At 46.1% G+C, this 19183-nt stretch overlaps 1 protein-coding gene across 2 annotated transcripts in view; it reads right to left on the bottom strand.

Moving 5' to 3' along the window:
• The window catches only part of LOC142585061 (multidrug resistance protein mrp-7-like), a 163810-nt gene that overhangs the window by 133077 nt on the left and 11550 nt on the right, over positions 1–19183 (bottom strand). For both annotated transcript variants that reach the window (XM_075695534.1, XM_075695535.1), the window contains exons 2-3: positions 12378–12512; positions 11730–11870 (exon numbers count right to left, since the gene is read on the bottom strand). In XM_075695534.1, coding sequence (XP_075551649.1) covers positions 11730–11870; positions 12378–12512 — 276 coding nt within the window. The remainder of the gene's footprint in view (positions 1–11729; positions 11871–12377; positions 12513–19183) is intronic.

Genomic DNA, 19183 nt, shown 5'->3' with positions numbered 1-19183 from the left:
GAAAGACTTCTTCGGTGCGCCCTCGTTTCTGAGGGCGATCAGGCAGTTTAGGAAAAGCGTTTTCCATAAGTACAGTTGGGTTTTCGGCCGCGATGCCGACCACCCACCATGGAGCCCAACAGGGGGACGTGACAGGAGCTCTTGCTATAGAAACCCTGCCAACGCCAGCCGTACATCGCTGCTATAACCAAATACAGCATAACCAAGGCTGGCTAGCTACACAAGGTTAACCCTTGCCGCCGAGAAACTAGGAAGTGAGGAGAAGTGATAAGAAGACAGGAAAGATGAAAAAGGCGAGAGAGAAAGGCGAAGATTGGAGAGGACAGGAAAAGGCGACTGCCGGTTTCCCCCGGGTGGGTCAGTCCGGGGGTGCCGTCTATGTGAAGCCGAGGCCGAAGAGGTGTGTTGCCTCCGCCGGGGGGCCTTAAAGGTCCAAACACCCAGCTTCGGCTCAACCCCCAGGATCCCCTTTTCCCCAGACACGGCTAAGCCGCGCACGGCTACACGCGGGAGGGTCCAACCCTCGTGTGCTCGGGTCCGTGGTGTCGCAACACACCAAACGCCTGCTGACGCAGACGCCCCTGCGGGGTTCATTCATGTACAAGAAGATATATTGCACACTTATAGTAAATATTGCACAACAGAAGAACACGCTAAACCATAATGTTACATTAGAGTAGCCATACCTTTTCATTCATATACGAGGCACTTTTTGGCCATGAATGCAAACAGCGAGAAAAGTCGCTCCAGCCTTGTTAGAGTTGCCTGCTATGCATGAAACATGTGTGCACATTCAACGCAAAAAATAACTCATGAATTCAACATTCGAGATTACTTAGGCACATTTGCAACCTTCAGATGTGATACAGTGGCACCGCTGTAATGTCGATGTGGTGGCATGCTACATAACCACCTGCCCCACATACATTCCTTCCGCCATGTTCCTTATTGAATGCCCTTGGCATAGCGCAAGAAAGGCGTGAATAAGCACAGAAAAACATAACACATGCAGCACTGACTTTCAAGACTAGATTTATTTCCAAGATGAGCATTACATATGTCGTCCACTGCGTGCGTCACTGCCCACGTGCTCCGAAAATGTCATCAAACGCAAAGCGCACAAAACATGTGTGACTAGAGCAGGCTCGTGGTAAGCTATTATGACGTGCGCAAAAATTCCAAATGTTTTGTTGATAATCCATAGCCATGTATGCTGACGCTTGCGTCAGCAAGCCTCTCGTAGTATTATCAACAAAACAATTAGAATTTTTGCTTACCACGAACCTGCTCTATTCACACGTTTTGTGCTCTTTGCGTTTGCTGACGTTTCATTGCTGTTGTCACACATGTTCTGTATTTTTTGCGTCTGCTGACATTTCCGGAGTAGTCGCGACATATCTACTGTTCATCTTGAAAATAAATCTATTGTTCAAAGTTAGCGCTGCATGCGTTGCTTTTCTGCGCCTTTTCGCCCCATCTTTTTTGCGCTATGCCAACGGCATTCAATATGATGCATGAACAAGCCAAACGTGCAACGTTATTCCACAAAGTCTTCCCCCCAAAAAAATGAAGCTATACTATTTACATATCTGCCATGGTTGCTTAGTGCCTAGTGGCTTAGTGCTGGGCTGCTAAGCACATGGTCACGGTATCAAATCCCAACCACGGCGGCCGCATTTCGATGGAAGCGAAATACGAAAGCACCCGTGTACTTAGATTTAGGCGCACGTTAAAGAACCCCAGGTCGTCCAAATTTTTGGTGTCCCCCACTACGGTGTGCCTCATAATCAGACCATGGTTCTCGCACATAAAACTCCATAATTTTAAACTAGCACACATCCTGGCACTACAGCTTGATTCACTTCTGCCTCCGTAATGTCACTACAAGGCCATTTCCAGGCTTACAAGCATAGAAACCTTGTTGCAATTTCTTGTATGAAACATACTGTCCATTTAAATACAGGGTGTCCAGTTGTTTCACACGCTTTGTTAACAGCTATGGTACAAATGCCCACTTAGCAAAATGCAGCAGGGCTGGTAGCATTTCACTTTCCCAAAATTTACCGTTAAAATATATCCTCTGTACGTGAATGAAGTTTGGCTCACTTGCGTGCTGATTTTCTGTCCAAATTACAAAATCAGAGCATGCATGGCCAGTGATGGCCATTCGCCCTTGCACTTGAAAGTAATAGGTGTAATCTTTTTTGAGTACTACTTCATCATCTTCCTCAAGGGCCCAGAAAAATTTCTGTCCTCACTTGCCTCTTCAATTGTAATGCCCTTCTTGGAGGCGGGACACTAAACTCCCAAAAGGTCTTCCTCTTCATCTAAAACAATAATTTTGTCGGGTGAAGCTGCCAGAAAAGGATATTGTGGATGAATGCGCAGCCCAGTTTCATGGCTTTGCACATTTGTACCTCTCATTTGCTGGATCTGCACATACAAATCAACATCATCCTCTTCATGCATCCGTCCATATGCTATTGACTCTGACATTGCTTTACCACTTGGATAGAATACTGCCCTTAGCAAGCCTTCAGGCTTGACACAACGGCAAAGCAGTTTGAACGTGGATGCAGTTCGGCGACCAGTGCGTGCAGCATGCCACTGTTTGTCATCTGCCTGGCCTACAGACTGAAGGCGTATAGCTTCACGCTCGGCATCATCTAAGGCTGATAGCGATTGAAGATGAGCATTTATTACGCCCTGTACTAGCGTGTCTCACAGGTTATCTCCATCTGCAATATTGGGCTTTGCTATGTCCATTTCTCTCTTAGGAGGGCATTCTGCTGTGCCGAGGTAGCGCAATACCTACAGAGTTGGTCAACAAGTGCGAAGCTTTTTTCGGGAGCAGCCACATCGCCACATGGCAGCAACTTGCTGGTGGGGCTATAATCCCTCCTTCGTTTCGTGCGAGCCGGTTGATTAGCTAAGTGTCGCTGGAAAAGAATTTATTTCAGGGGCACCCTTGGAGCTGGCTTCTTGGCTGGAATAAAATACATGCAGTATATTAGCAATGTAACTCTATGTGCTCATTTCCATTAAATGTGCTCAGTATTGCGTGTGGTGTCTCTGTAGGAAGGTGCCTTGTAATTTAAGTGAGTTCAACTGTCAGCATGGTCCATTATGAAACACGAGTTTAAAAAATGGTGTGTTATAACTGCAACATGACCTTGTTGTAGTGTACCCTGTTTTAGTGTACGGTGTACGCCCTGCTGTAGTGTACGGTGAAATAAATTGTTTTTTTAAGGCTGGAAAGCATGAGTGATTTGAAACACCAAGATCTAAGGACACACTCGATGTTGAAGCGAGTTCAAACTACAAGACACCATGCTTGTTTGTAATAACACAATACATTGCACACCTTCTGAAGGCACAATCCATCTGCAGGCAATGTCGGTGCAGGTAGTCTTGTGAGCTGCCTTCTCCGCAACTACGAGCAATGCCGCAGCCGCATGCTGGTAGCTTTCACTCAGGCAGCAAGCCAAACATAGATGCATATATATGATAATGATAAAAGATATAGGCAAAGATATGACGTCTGATGCAAAGCATAAGTACTATGATCCCAAACCCGCCTGCACGTATGGCTATTTCGTGTTGCGTTGAATAGCTGGAGTGCATGCATTCGGAAGCCCTCTGCAAATAGGCGCAAAGGTGGCATGCAACATATGACTGCCAAGGAGGCTCATGACACGTGCCACGCAGAGATATCATGACGGCACACAAGTTCCGATACCTCGCTGCTCTTGGTGCAAGTTCTCAACGCGCAATTTGCTGCTTATTTCGATCTGCAAGCTTTGGGACGCGCTCAAATGCAACCGCGTTTGCCGGAAAAGTGATAAACTCAACACAGCCAAACACAGACAGAGCGTGCGACTGCGCACTGGCGTCGCTCGCGTTTTTTGGCGACCTTCACACTACCAGACGAAATCAACCTGCCTGCCCAAGCGTTCACATTTGCATATTTGCTCTCGGTGCAGAACTATCAATATTCCGAAATATATGGCGCACTTTTTCAGCGCAAGCCTGTTGCAGATACGCACACGTCCCAAAACCTACACGATACTCGAAGCCGGATACTCGCGGGCAAGTTGACCTCACGTACTCGCGTGGGCTGCGGCTGTTCGACAGCTCGTTCTACCGTGTAAAAACTCGCAGATCGACAAAGAAATGCAAAGCACGCGGATGAAAGAATCAATTTTGATACAAAGCTTTATATTAGGGGACGTAAGCCGCACCAAAGCGTTGGGGAAGGCAAACTCTATTGTTGGCCCGTCGTGCTTTTCGGTGCTCGCTTTGGGTTCTTTTATACGGCCAGAGGTTAGCGTCACCGACAGCTTCGTTACGGCTTGCATCCCCTAATCTTCAAGTCCGTAATGCCCCCCATGTCTTGCACAACAAACCGATATAGAAGCAAAAGTGTGCTCACCCGGCGACACATTGACAGCGGGCTCCAACGACGTTGCCTGTTGCTCTGTCAAACCACACGGAAACTACTTAAAATGCACTCTTCAGTGGCGGACGACACGTCATTCTCATCAGTGGTATCGCCAGTGTCCAAATTCATTCTGATATTCTTGACATATTTTGCTTCTTTCAGTGCCCAGCCTCAATGGGTCTGACGAACGGTCGAAGTTTTTGAGTGCAGATAGTGCCACACACAGTCGGTTTGGATTTTACACTTGGTCAAGTCGGAAGTCCATGCAGCGTCCGAAAACGGGCACGGAAATAAGACGTCGTCTTCAATCATTTTTTACAGCAGCCGCTGGATGAAAGATCGCACGGAATGCCGCTGTCGCAAGGGCGCAAGCCTACAAACAAAACACACTGTCTAACCATTCACTCTCCCACCCAGAGCGCTGAAGCTTCGTTATTTGTACGATAGATGGCGCTCACTATTTTGCAAACACTGGAAAAGGAGCTGGTGCTGACAAACTTCAACTGGAAGAAAGCGGAAGAGAAAATTCCTAAGCGCACAGCCACAGGGCTAGACGAGATTCCCGTTAGGCTGATTAATGAACTAGGACCAAAAAGTAAGGAAGCTCTGGTGAAAGCAGTGGAAAAAAACTTTAAAAGATAGACGAATACCAGACAGTTGGCGACAAAGTGGAATGAATTTAATTTATAAAGGTAAAGGGGACAAAGATAGAATTCATTCGTATAGACCGTTGACCATTACATCGGTAATATACAGGCTAGCAATGCAGGCAATGAAATAAAGCTTCAAGCATGGGCAGAGAATAATGGCATTTTGGGAGAACTTCAGAATGGCTTTAGAATAGGTAGGCGTTTGGATGATAACTTGTTTGTTTTTACTCACTGTAATTAATATTTGGGGTTTTACGTGCCAAAACCACTTTCTGATTATGAGGCACGCCGTAGTGGAGGACTCCGGAAATTTTGACCACCTGGGGTTCTTTAACGTGCACCTAAATCTAAGCACACGGGTGTTTTCGCATTTCGCCCCCATCGAAATGCGGCCGCCGTGGCCGGGATTCGATCCCGCGACCTCGTGCTCAGCAGCCCAACACCATAGCCACTGAGCAACCACGGCGGGTTTTACTCACTGTATTGAAATATGAAAAGTAGAAAGCAGACCGTTATATGTGGCCTTTTTAGACATACGAGGAGCCTATGACGACGTAGACCGCAACATTTTGTGGGATATTCTGAAAGGGGAAGGCTTAGGTGACGATTGTCTGTAGCTTTTAAAAGCGATTTACCTAGAAAATACCGTTTGCGTTGAATGGGAAAGGATGAGGAGCGAGGAGAAAGTTCATATCAACGAGGGACTGAGGCAGGGGTGCCCTTTATCCCCGCTGCTGTTTATTATGTACATGGTGAGGATGGAGAGGGCGCTAGAAGGAACTAATATCGGCTATAATCTCTCATACAAACAGGCGGGTAGAGTAATATAGAAGCAGCTGCCAGGTTTAATTTATGCGGACGACATTGGGTTGCTAGCTAAGAAGCAAAGTCATTTGCAACGTCTGGCTAATTTCTGTGGACAGGAAGGCAACACTTTAGGTTTGAAATTTAGTGTTAGAAAATCAGGTGTTATGGTATTCAATGAAAACAGTGAACAGACAGTGGAGATACAGGGCCAGGAAATGCCTCGCGTAACAGAATATAAATACCTTGGTATATGGATAAATGAAGGCAATAGATATATGGAAACACAGGAAAAAATAACAGTGAAGGGGAAGAGAAATGCAGGCATATTGAAGCACAGAGCGCTATGGGGATACAATAGATACGAAGTGATCTGAGGTATGTGTAAAGGTGTAATGTTTCCAAGACTTACTTTTGGAACTGCGGTTTTTTCCTTTAAATCAGGGGTACGATCAGGACTCCATGCGAACCAAAGGTCAGTGGGTCGCCTCGCATTGGGCGCTCACGCGAAGACAACAAATGAAGCTGTGCAGGGTGATATGGGCTGGACTACTTTTGAAGCGAGGGAAGCCCGCAGTAAAATTGAGTACGAAGAACGCCTGAGGAATATGAAAGAAAGTAAATGGGCTGGGAGAGTGTTAAGGTATCTCTGCAGGAAAAACATTGATTTACAGTGGAGGAAAAGAACTAGGAAGCTTACCAGCAAGTATGCGGCCTGTAGGGTGGGCAACAGAGCAACAAAGAAGGTCAAGCGGAAAGTGAGAGAGGCTGAAATAACCTCATGGGTGGCGGCGACGGAAAAGAAACTTGCCAGGAGTAACTACTTAAGAGGAAAAACGAAATTAGGAAAGAAACAATTTATGATAGCTCAAAGGGAAGCTCATTACTTTTCGAAGCGAGATCGGGATGCCTTAGAACACGCACCTATAACGCGAGATATAAGACGGAAGAAGAAGCATGTACTTGCTGCGGTAATGCTAGAGAAACTATGGAGCATGTTTCATTAGAATGTGAAGACGTCTACCCAGCGGTGGACTTAGGCACCACTGGCCTCTTTGGAGCCCTTGGGTTCAGCGAGAGCAGTGGAAAAGTAAACATGTCCGCAATAGACGTTAGTAAGAGGCGATTGGAGGATTGGGGGAGAAAAAGTAGGGAAACGACAAAAAATCGAGACGTACAAAAGCACGGTTCGCCATAGGGGATCAGAAAATTTGGGTGTGAGAGTTCGTAGTGTTTCTTTTTGCTTTTTTATTGTTTAACCTAGGTAGGACATTAAGGAGTATAATAGCAAGAGCTTGGTGGCGCAACCCACCGCCCCGTGCCAAAGGAGACGCTCATAGCATCCATCCATCCATCCATCCATCCATCCATCCATCCATCCATCCATCCATCCATCCATCCATCCATCCATCCATCCATCCATCCATCCATCCATCCATCCATCCATCCATCCATCCATCCATCCATCCATCCATCCATCCATCCATCCATCCATCCATCCATCCATCCATCCATCCATCCATCCATCCATCCATCCATCCATCCATCCATCCATCCATCCATCCATCCATCCATCCATCCATCCATCCATCCATCCATCCATCCATCCATCCATCCATCCATCCATCCATCCATCCATCCATCCATCCATCCATCCATCCATCCATCCATCCATCCATCCATCCATCCATCCATCCATCCATCCATCCATCCATCCATCCATCCATCCATCCATCCATCCATCCATCCATCCATCCATCCATCCATCCATCCATCCATCCATCCATCCATCCATCCATCCATCCATCCATCCATCCATCCATCCATCCATCCATCCATCCATCCATCCATCCATCCATCCATCCATCCATCCATCCATCCATCCATCCATCCATCCATCCATCCATCCATCCATCCATCCATCCATCCATCCATCCATCCATCCATCCATCCATCCATCCATCCATCCATCCATCCATCCATCCATCCATCCATCCATCCATCCATCCATCCATCCATCCATCCATCCATCCATCCATCCATCCATCCATCCATCCATCCATCCATCCATCCATCCATCCATCCATCCATCCATCCATCCATCCATCCATCCATCCATCCATCCATCCATCCATCCATCCATCCATCCATCCATCCATCCATCCATCCATCCATCCATCCATCCATCCATCCATCCATCCATCCATCCATCCATCCATCCATCCATCCATCCATCCATCCATCCATCCATCCATCCATCCATCCATCCATCCATCCATCCATCCATCCATCCATCCATCCATCCATCCATCCATCCATCCATCCATCCATCCATCCATCCATCCATCCATCCATCCATCCATCCATCCATCCATCCATCCATCCATCCATCCATCCATCCATCCATCCATCCATCCATCCATCCATCCATCCATCCATCCATCCATCCATCCATCCATCCATCCATCCATCCATCCATCCATCCATCCATCCATCCATCCATCCATCCATCCATCCATCCATCCATCCATCCATCCATCCATCCATCCATCCATCCATCCATCCATCCATCCATCCATCCATCCATCCATCCATCCATCCATCCATCCATCCATCCATCCATCCATCCATCCATCCATCCATCCATCCATCCATCCATCCATCCATCCATCCATCCATCCATCCATCCATCCATCCATCCATCCATCCATCCATCCATCCATCCATCCATCCATCCATCCATCCATCCATCCATCCATCCATCCATCCATCCATCCATCCATCCATCCATCCATCCATCCATCCATCCATCCATCCATCCATCCATCCATCCATCCATCCATCCATCCATCCATCCATCCATCCATCCATCCATCCATCCATCCATCCATCCATCCATCCATCCATCCATCCATCCATCCATCCATCCATCCATCCATCCATCCATCCATCCATCCATCCATCCATCCATCCATCCATCCATCCATCCATCCATCCATCCATCCATCCATCCATCCATCCATCCATCCATCCATCCATCCATCCATCCATCCATCCATCCATCCATCCATCCATCCATCCATCCATCCATCCATCCATCCATCCATCCATCCATCCATCCATCCATCCATCCATCCATCCATCCATCCATCCATCCATCCATCCATCCATCCATCCATCCATCCATCCATCCATCCATCCATCCATCCATCCATCCATCCATCCATCCATCCATCCATCCATCCATCCATCCATCCATCCATCCATCCATCCATCCATCCATCCATCCATCCATCCATCCATCCATCCATCCATCCATCCATCCATCCATCCATCCATCCATCCATCCATCCATCCATCCATCCATCCATCCATCCATCCATCCATCCATCCATCCATCCATCCATCCATCCATCCATCCATCCATCCATCCATCCATCCATCCATCCATCCATCCATCCATCCATCCATCCATCCATCCATCCATCCATCCATCCATCCATCCATCCATCCATCCATCCATCCATCCATCCATCCATCCATCCATCCATCCATCCATCCATCCATCCATCCATCCATCCATCCATCCATCCATCCATCCATCCATCCATCCATCCATCCATCCATCCATCCATCCATCCATCCATCCATCCATCCATCCATCCATCCATCCATCCATCCATCCATCCATCCATCCATCCATCCATCCATCCATCCATCCATCCATCCATCCATCCATCCATCCATCCATCCATCCATCCATCCATCCATCCATCCATCCATCCATCCATCCATCCATCCATCCATCCATCCATCCATCCATCCATCCATCCATCCATCCATCCATCCATCCATCCATCCATCCATCCATCCATCCATCCATCCATCCATCCATCCATCCATCCATCCATCCATCCATCCATCCATCCATCCATCCATCCATCCATCCATCCATCCATCCATCCATCCATCCATCCATCCATCCATCCATCCATCCATCCATCCATCCATCCATCCATCCATCCATCCATCCATCCATCCATCCATCCATCCATCCATCCATCCATCCATCCATCCATCCATCCATCCATCCATCCATCCATCCATCCATCCATCCATCCATCCATCCATCCATCCATCCATCCATCCATCCATCCATCCATCCATCCATCCATCCATCCATCCATCCATCCATCCATCCATCCATCCATCCATCCATCCATCCATCCATCCATCCATCCATCCATCCATCCATCCATCCATCCATCCATCCATCCATCCATCCATCCATCCATCCATCCATCCATCCATCCATCCATCCATCCATCCATCCATCCATCCATCCATCCATCCATCCATCCATCCATCCATCCATCCATCCATCCATCCATCCATCCATCCATCCATCCATCCATCCATCCATCCATCCATCCATCCATCCATCCATCCATCCATCCATCCATCCATCCATCCATCCATCCATCCATCCATCCATCCATCCATCCAAACGTATTACAAGCAGCGACGCGCACCAACAGATTCAGACCTAATGCGCGCAATATTATAAGTAAATCTTTATTTTGAAGTCGACAAAGAGAGAGAGAAAAGTGTTATACGAAATGCGCTGAGGTCAACCTGAGGTACATTCCTCTAGTCAGCTACACTGCGCTGGGGGAAGAGGAAAAGAGAAAGAAAGAGGGACGTAAGAGGAGCATGATGGGTGACGGTGACGACATGATGTTGCAAAACATATAAGAAACATTATAGGTCTACTCAAAGCCTACAGTTCAAACCCGTACTATTTAAAAAGATAGATAAAGCCTGCGTGGCTTGAAAACTAGATTTAGCGTCTTGCCAAGGGCCTAAAATAAATGTCCTCCGACAAGGGTTTTTGGGGTTGTGGTTCCTGTTGTTTCGTTCATTTTTTTATTCCAGAGGACTTGCCTAAAGGCAATGATATCAAAAGAAAGAGTTTCCAACTCTGTATCATGCAGGAACTGCAGCAGTGTCTCCGCGAGCTTATATTTTATCACCGAATGATGGTAGCTTTAGGATGCGTCTGGTTGTTGTCGTCATTGTTGTTCTTTTAGTTGTTATTGTTGTCGTTGGGGTAGTAGTTGTATTTATCGTTGTTATTGGTGTCGTTCTAGTAGCAGTAGGAGTATACTACAAGTAGTAATAGTTGTTGTCGTTGCATTTATTTTTTGTTGTTGTTGAATTTGTTGTTATTGTATCTGTTGACGTTGTCGTCGTCTTTGCTGTTGTTATTAATATTGTTCTTCTTATCCACCCGTGCCTGCAGCGGATACCCGCCTTAAGCTTCCTTTATGTCCACGGACAAAGACGATATGATAGGAAGTGCATGCTCAGTCGTACCCAGTATACGAATGTAGTCGGCCATAGATTACGAATGATTAATTATGAGCAATAGGTTGCACAGGCCATTTAGGCAACTTCTTCACGAAGAAGACCTGCACGCATTTGTTATACTATAGAATGCCGTTGGACAAACCGTGTGGTAAAAATGAAAAAGGAAATTGAGAGAGAGACTGCTGCAGATGGCGCCAATCCACAGGGTCCTCTTTCTAAGACGCGAATCGTAGCATGAGTAAGCGGTAACTATCGTTTCTTGCACTCTCAATCAGATTTCAGCTTTATGGTCATGAGTTGGCATGCAACATTGTTCCAAGATCATTCCGTTTATTTGAAACTTACAAGCAGCTCCTTCCGTGCCTTCCCTCTGATTAGTAAAGGAAGTGGGTTGTCCCATCCAAAATGAATAATAAATAACAGTAACTTCTCCAGCGTAGCCAACATAAACTTGCCACACGTACCTTTTCCGTGCATTCAGTGGTAGTAGCTGCAAGTATGTCGCCTACCAGCGTGATCAGAATGATGCCATGAACAGTGCACGCGATTCCTGGCGCACCTTGACGGCGAAGCCTCCGCGTAAGGAACACCACACTCATAAATACCTGCGAAGAAAAACAAAACACATGTTTTCGTTTAAGAAGAATGTCAAAACTGGGCGAGCTTGTACTGGTTCATGTTTGGCGCTAGCGCTATAACTGACACGGAACATACGTATTTATTTATTTATTTATTTATTTATTTATTTATTCATTCATACATGCATGCATGCATGCTGTGCATAAACCTCAGAAAAGAAATGGCATGCAGAGAAATTACGTCTTGTTTGCGGAGACGCGCAAATTTTGTGGCAAAGCTTCCAGCAGCCTAACTTTGCAATAACATTCTGGATAATGATGCTTACTTGAAGTATATTAGGCTTTACAGGAGGTTAAACTTCATGCATGCCTCCTTTCTAGCATAAGTATATTATTTAAATATGATAACATAACGGTACCAATACTGATGTGGTGTTACCGACAAAAGCGTACAGGCTCTATACGAACGAGCATGGGAAAATCACGCTGTGCAGACAGACTGCTTGAGGTAGAAACATTCACAAGATAACTCACAGTCTCCGCGCAGAAGGCGCACACGACGAACAAGTCGAAACAGAGCATTGGGCTCCACGTTGCCCACAAGCTGCCGATGTGGATGTGGTGGCATGCTAACATAATGAGCACAGTGCAAGCACCAATGCACGTCACCTGTAATGCAATAGCATCGAGTGTTATACCATTGCGTGATACGTAACACGTTACCGCTGTACGGAATACATTGCACCCATTGCGCATGCGTGCCTCATGCCACTGACTATAGCCGCCGGTTTCCCTGACTGCGCTAAAACATGACGGCGCAGAGACCAGCCCACACTCACAACCACGACAGACCAGCCCAGGCCAGAGGAAGCTAAATATTCTTGCCGAATTCGGTAGCGCTCTTCGGCGCTGTCCCGTCTCACTAGCTAATACATTTTTACATTGATGCTGATCTCTTTGCTTCTATTGAAGATCAAAAGGCTACCAAATTTGAGCACATTCCTTTTTTTCCTCTGTGAACTTTTATGTTTAGTACGACGAAATAATACGTGAATTCCGCGCCCATGCAACCAATCACAGAGCCGCAAGCAGGAGGAGGAGGAGGAGGAGGAATAAACTTTATTTGTGCACAGCAGATTTGAGACCTAGGCCTCTACCTAAATGACGGCCTCGAGCCCTTGGGCCCTGGCGGCATCTTCGGCCTGCTGGATTGCCTTGAGTTGGTCTTCCGGTGCACAGCTGAGCAACGCGGTCTCCCACTGCTCTCTGGTCTTAATTATTTTATTCTGCATGGATGTACGAGGACAAGCCCAAACCATATGTTGTAGGTCCGCCCTTTCTTCACAGAATCTACATCTATCCGTGTAAAGGTCCGGGTAGTACCGGTGGTAGGCCACCGGGTTCGGATATGTATCTGTTTGTAAGAGGCGCCATGCCGTCGCCTGCCGTCTATTTAACGAGGAGTGGGCCTGGGGGAAATGGGCCCTTCCCAATTTATAGTGTTTGGTGATCTCGTTAAAGCTGGTCATCCGGTCTCTCTCCCTTCCCAGTATTTGTTGCGTGTCACCTGCTCGGCCTGTCAGTTGTCGAGCCAGGTTGTGCGCTATTTCGTTCCCGGGAAGGCAGGAGTGTGCGGGTGCCCATATAATGTGAATGTCGCGATCTTCACGAAAGTTGTTTAAAATCCCGCAAGCCGGCTGCCAAATATATCCGACGCATGCCGCTGCTATATGCGTGCAATGTGTGTATTTTAGAAGCTTTAAGATACGGAATAATCCAATGTTGGCGCTGGTATGAACATGCAAAAATATCAGAGACAGATCATACCATACATATCATACCTATCCGCGCGCGATGCTCTTACCACTTGAGCTAACGCGGCGCCGTTTTCCCGTCCACTTTCGGGGGTGTTTACGTTTTACTACTACCACAAACACTGGGAGTGTTAGCCAGCTTTCATTACATTAGTTCATTACATTCCGAGGGCCTCGAATCTGGCAACTCTGTTGCCTTCAAGTAGAATGTGTGGGTTTTTACTGACCAGTTGCCATCACCCAAATAGATAACGTACTCCTGACATCTGCGGCAGAAAGGATGTTCTACATCCACCGCCTGGGTTTCTGAATGATGGCGCTCGCTAACACTCCCAGTGTTACTTGTAGTACTAAAACATAGTTGAGTTGAGTTGAGTTTAGTGGCACATAAGCAGCTTAGGCTATCATGCGCCAAATACTAGGCATAGATTCTTTTTAAAAAGTTGGGACACCTCAGTGAGTCCTTGTCTGGGCAAGAGCCCGGAGAGTCCCAACAACTAGTAAAACATAAATACCCCTAAAAGTGGATGGGAAAACGGCAACGCGGTAACTCAATTGGTAAGAGCATCGCACGCGTAATACGAAGACGTGGGTTCGTATCCCACCTGTGGGAAGTTGTTTTTCCATCTATGTCCATTAGATAATTTTTTTATTAATTCAGTTACTAAATACAAGTAATTCCCCTTATGTTGTCCTCGGTATTTTCTTTTTGTTGGCTTCTCAACATATAGCTAGCACAACGTTTTAGGTCATGGCGTTTGTACGTGTAACTTCGACTGTCTACCTGTGAGCACCGCTTGCTCTGAACTGAGGCTAAACAGCGCGAAGAAAACAAGGACACGAAAAAACAAATACCGCAGACAAGCGCTGACTGCCAACTGGAAGTTAAATTGAAATTATCCAGCAATTTGATATCTTTTCCAGCATAGGCATGTGGTTTCTTCGTGCCTTTGTTTTATTCGCGCTGTTCAACCTCAGTTCTAAATATGAACCAAGTAGCACTTATCAATGTCTTACTACTGCTTTCTCGCGAGGGAAGACGCCCGTTGTTCTCATAATCTGCAGACGCAATCGTGAGCGAAATATGAGGTATACGCTTGTGTCTTTCAGATGGCCAAACCTGATGAGGGACCTTTGAACAGCGGTAGCCGACGCTCCGCGTGGCTTTTTCAGCATGCTGTTACGGCTATGACTCTTATGACTTATCGCTATGGCTACTTTGTTGCTATCCTAAACGTTGATTGAAGCCAACCAGTAAAGACCTTTACAAAAAACCCGCTATGTTTTAATGAGCGTTTGCAAGTGTTTGCTAACTGGATTCAAGCAATACAGTGCAATTTATACGCCGCATGATCACTACGTACGGTGTACCGGTTGTTTAACGTTAGTTTGATCGCATTGCCAAGTGTATACGCCTACATTAGTAGCCGCCAAAATTGCTTCTGCGTCAGATTCTTGCCCCTTCTAGGGCCACGTCTACGAAAACACTCCTTGCAGGTTCACTTGCGGAAACCATAATATCAACTTAAAGTAAATAGTCCTATCAAATTCTTTGCTGTAACGATAATATTGGGGATTATCAAGATGATGATAACAGTTCATTCAACATATTTGCAGTGCGCGTATACGACTGAGTCTCTAAGGTCCTGGCACGTGTTGCAGCTCAAGGTGCGATCTCTGATGTACATTCAACGAGGACATTGGGAGGTTCCCTTAGAGTATTTGCATTCAATGACTACAGCAGATATAAACACGGCGCCTATGCTGAAACTCAAGCGCAACGGGAAACTGAAGTAAATCATGTTACTGCAAAGGCACAATGTGCAATCTAAAGATTATACATCTTGGAAAAGCGTCTACGTTTATTTTCTAAATGCTTTCATAAAATGAAAACTTCATCTATGATTGACGTATTCTTCCTCAGTTAGTCAAAGGTATATTATATATATTGCTGCTACAAACTTCGTGATATTCAAGTTGCGCGCCCTTCGTATAGGACACTGTGCACGCCCTACCGTGGTGTTGCTCAGCAACAACACGCAGCGATCTTCGTGGCACGGGCAGCCAGTTGGACCCAGCTCGCATGCGCCACGCGCAGGAGGTGTCACGCGAGGACAAAGAGAAAGACGGTTCGAGGTCAGTTTGGAGAACGTGATTGCCGGAGATTTCTTCACGACCGCAGTGACTTCTACACGTTGGCACAAGTTCGCCCTTAATCAATATCGTTGTATTATTAACATTACAACAGATTATATATATATATATATATATATATATATATATATATATATATATAATGTCGAAATCCGTTATGAACTTCAGGAAAATTTCGTTCATTACACGCTCGATGTATACTCGATGTATACGATGTATACTCGGGCTTCATTTTCGCAGCCAAAGAAGTACCATATGCGGATAATCTAGTAGGGAAACTAGTAAATTTACGTTAATAAGGCAAAGATAAATGGAAGACGTCAATACTGAGTATCGCCACAGAGCAACGAAATGAGGGCGTCCGTCACATGTTTCTTCTTCCAGCAAAAGGCTGGTTTTAGTTTTGTTCTTTTTATATTAATTTATTGACCAAGTTCACCAAGTATTGTTACGCGTAAATGAAGTTTATTTGCAGGTGAGGTGATTATGGCGTCGAGAGAGTGCCACCAGCTTTCCCTCTTCGTCATCTTGTCCTTTCCAGGACCATGCTGGAACACTATGCACGGCGTTGTCTCTACGTTTCCCAGCCCAATGGTGACATCGAATCCTAACAAATGATTAGTGGCTCGAAAAACCCGCTTGTACGAACATTTCACAGAAGAAAAGCGTAACCGGGGTGGCAGGTACAAAAGCTAACCTTTTGTACGAGTGATAACAGTGCAAAAACAGGAATGGACGTTTTGAACACGTCGCGTATACCACCCTCAACAAACCGCCGAGGATCCCGTATGAAAACGTTCCGCCTCCTCTGTCCTCTGCTACTGCCACCTGTTTGCAGGGTCGCTGTGACAGGCACAGGCACCGTCTGTTGGTTTCCTGCTGTTCTAGGTCGTCAAGCACTCCACAAGGTTACTGGATTTTTCGCAGATGTGCGAGAATTCGAGCACCATACTATGAGGATGGAAAAAAGGCTGCCAGTGACATTTTGTGAATGGTTTGTTAGTGGGAGCGATGGCACCTATAATTAGCTTCTCACTGAGGTCTTGCGGATTGGCTTTTTAGCTTGTTGCTTTCACACCTGACTGACACATGGAAAAAAAATGTCAGTGCCCTTCCTCTCCGTGAAGAAGGATGACCAGCGAATCTGTGTATGTGGGCCCCTTAATGGCCAACTGCACCTCCCGGTATTGCACTATCTTCGGAATCGGCCCACGTATGGGTAGTTTTGTGTCTACACACAGACACGATCCTGGGTGAACCAGGCCTTCACAGCTTCCCTGTAAAAAAAACGGTTATAACGCATACGCATGGGCACGTACATGCGTCGATACGGTGTGCGACTATGGTTTTAGCCTTTATACTAGAACGTGCGGCGCTATAACGTAAATCTAATCCAATTTGTTTCTATTCTATTTCTGCCTCTATAGCCCTTCGCAGTTGGTCAAATATTTTTCGGACTGCCATCATTTTTGCCTGCCGGTCACGCGATGTTCATGAAAGCAGCCAAAGCTGGTCGTCTGCTTTGACGTGTACGCATTAATTGTGCATTACTTTGCCGAATAAAAGAAAATTAATTTTTCCCGTTTTACACCTTCTTTGATATTAATCCTTCACTATTCGCAAAACTCACCACGTCAAAGTGAGGTATGCGCACTAAAGATTCGCGCATAATTATGAGGAATAGAACTTCATTGTTTTTTTGTAAAGACGCAGACCACCCCGATACACAAGGCATGAAAGATGACTGCCCTCCTACTCCTAAAGTGCTGGCTACGCGCAGCTGCCGGTGATAGTGTATCTCTCGGCATATAATAACAAAAAAAATATAGTGGCAGTGTTGTCAAGCTTCTTGCATACGTATACGACATCGATGTGCCACTATTATTGTTGTATCGTCATGGCACCGCACGTGCCTATGAAGCTGGGCGCACCTGCCGTAATCACTTCCTTCCCTTACTCTCTATTTGTCCCTTCCCCTCTTTCTTTTTGTGTGCTATGTGTTGCACGTGATACCCGTAATAAACGTTCTTTGCTCGGTTGATCTTCTTGGGAGTACGTGGTCGCTTCAATTATTTTGTGAGGTTTTGTTTTGGCGGTGTTTTTAACCTTCCGCTGAACACCGCCGCGATTTTAGTCCAGCCATCGCAAACTCAACAAGGATAACTGAAGAAGAAACAATAGCTGGGTGAGTTAGCACAATTTTGGAAGGCTTAGGAAGCAGCGCAAAAAAAAAAAAGGCGACTGCCGACGAAAGCGCCTGCGTTGTCTCGATCACCTTCCGCCTTTAATTTTTTTTTTTCGGCGCTGTATTCAGCCTACCAATAAGCAATCGCAGACGCCGGCGCCACTCTCCTCATTCGGTTATCTACTTTCACTGTGTTACCTGGGACCCACTAAAACCCTCTCAACTTCAGCGGTAACCAAACCACTTGTCAACCTAATAAATAAGAAAAAAGCTGTCAAGATAAGCGTGCTATTTGCTTTCAAAGCAGACAAAAGTGTCCGCCTATAGAAGAGGAAAGCGTTAAGCGGGCTTCTTCAAACAATGGTGCGGGTCACCGCCCGATGCTGGCGTCCGCGGTCACGTAAATTTGACATCAGGATATGGGAATGAAATCAGAAAGGAATAATTTTAACGTTATACGTACGGTCCCTGTTCTTGGTACTTGTTGTAAGGCGTACACTTGCCACTAAAAGGACGCACATGGAAACACTCGAGTCGGGCCGCCCATCTCGTCGTCATTGTTTTCATTCGTTCTCCCTATTCGTATACGTCCCTGTAGCGGCAGTTGTGTCTTCCATCGAGAAAAGAAAAACAGCGCGTTTACTACGTACGCTAGTTGAACGTTGTGCTTCATGAATTTTTATCCGCTGCTCTTTTTAGGGACACCAACTGAGCACAAAAGCGGACCAGATTCAACGCACATGTTCGAATCTGTGTGAAGCAAAGCTTTCGTCGAGCGTTTAATAAAATCCAATAAACTTGCCCATTTCTTTGCTGAGGTCTTGCAGCAATCGTCGAGCGTTTAATAAAATCCAATAAACTTGCCCATTTCATTGCTGAGGTCTTGCAGCAAAAGAAACGAACCGACGCATGTGCTGTACGCAATGCAACAAATCTTATATCAGCTTCTATGTTGTTCTGTTTTCTTTTGAATTTCTTCTGATTTGTTTAAAATGTACTTGCCCCTTCTTGGCCAATCCCCCTTTGCGGGTATGTGCCAAATTATGGAAATTATAATAATAATGAACGCGCGGTGATCATCTCAGAGAACCACTTGGCGCACGCACGGTATGTACTGCCCGCTTCTTGGACAATCGCCCATCGTGAACGTGTGCCATGTGGAAGTCGTCATCATATTCCCCATGCGG

The sequence above is a fragment of the Dermacentor variabilis genome, chromosome 6 (genome assembly GCF_050947875.1).
Source record: "Dermacentor variabilis isolate Ectoservices chromosome 6, ASM5094787v1, whole genome shotgun sequence".
Classification (NCBI taxonomy): domain Eukaryota; kingdom Metazoa; phylum Arthropoda; class Arachnida; order Ixodida; family Ixodidae; genus Dermacentor; species Dermacentor variabilis.
Note: the sequence above shows the minus strand (reverse complement) of the source record. Positions and strands in the feature narration are given on the sequence as shown.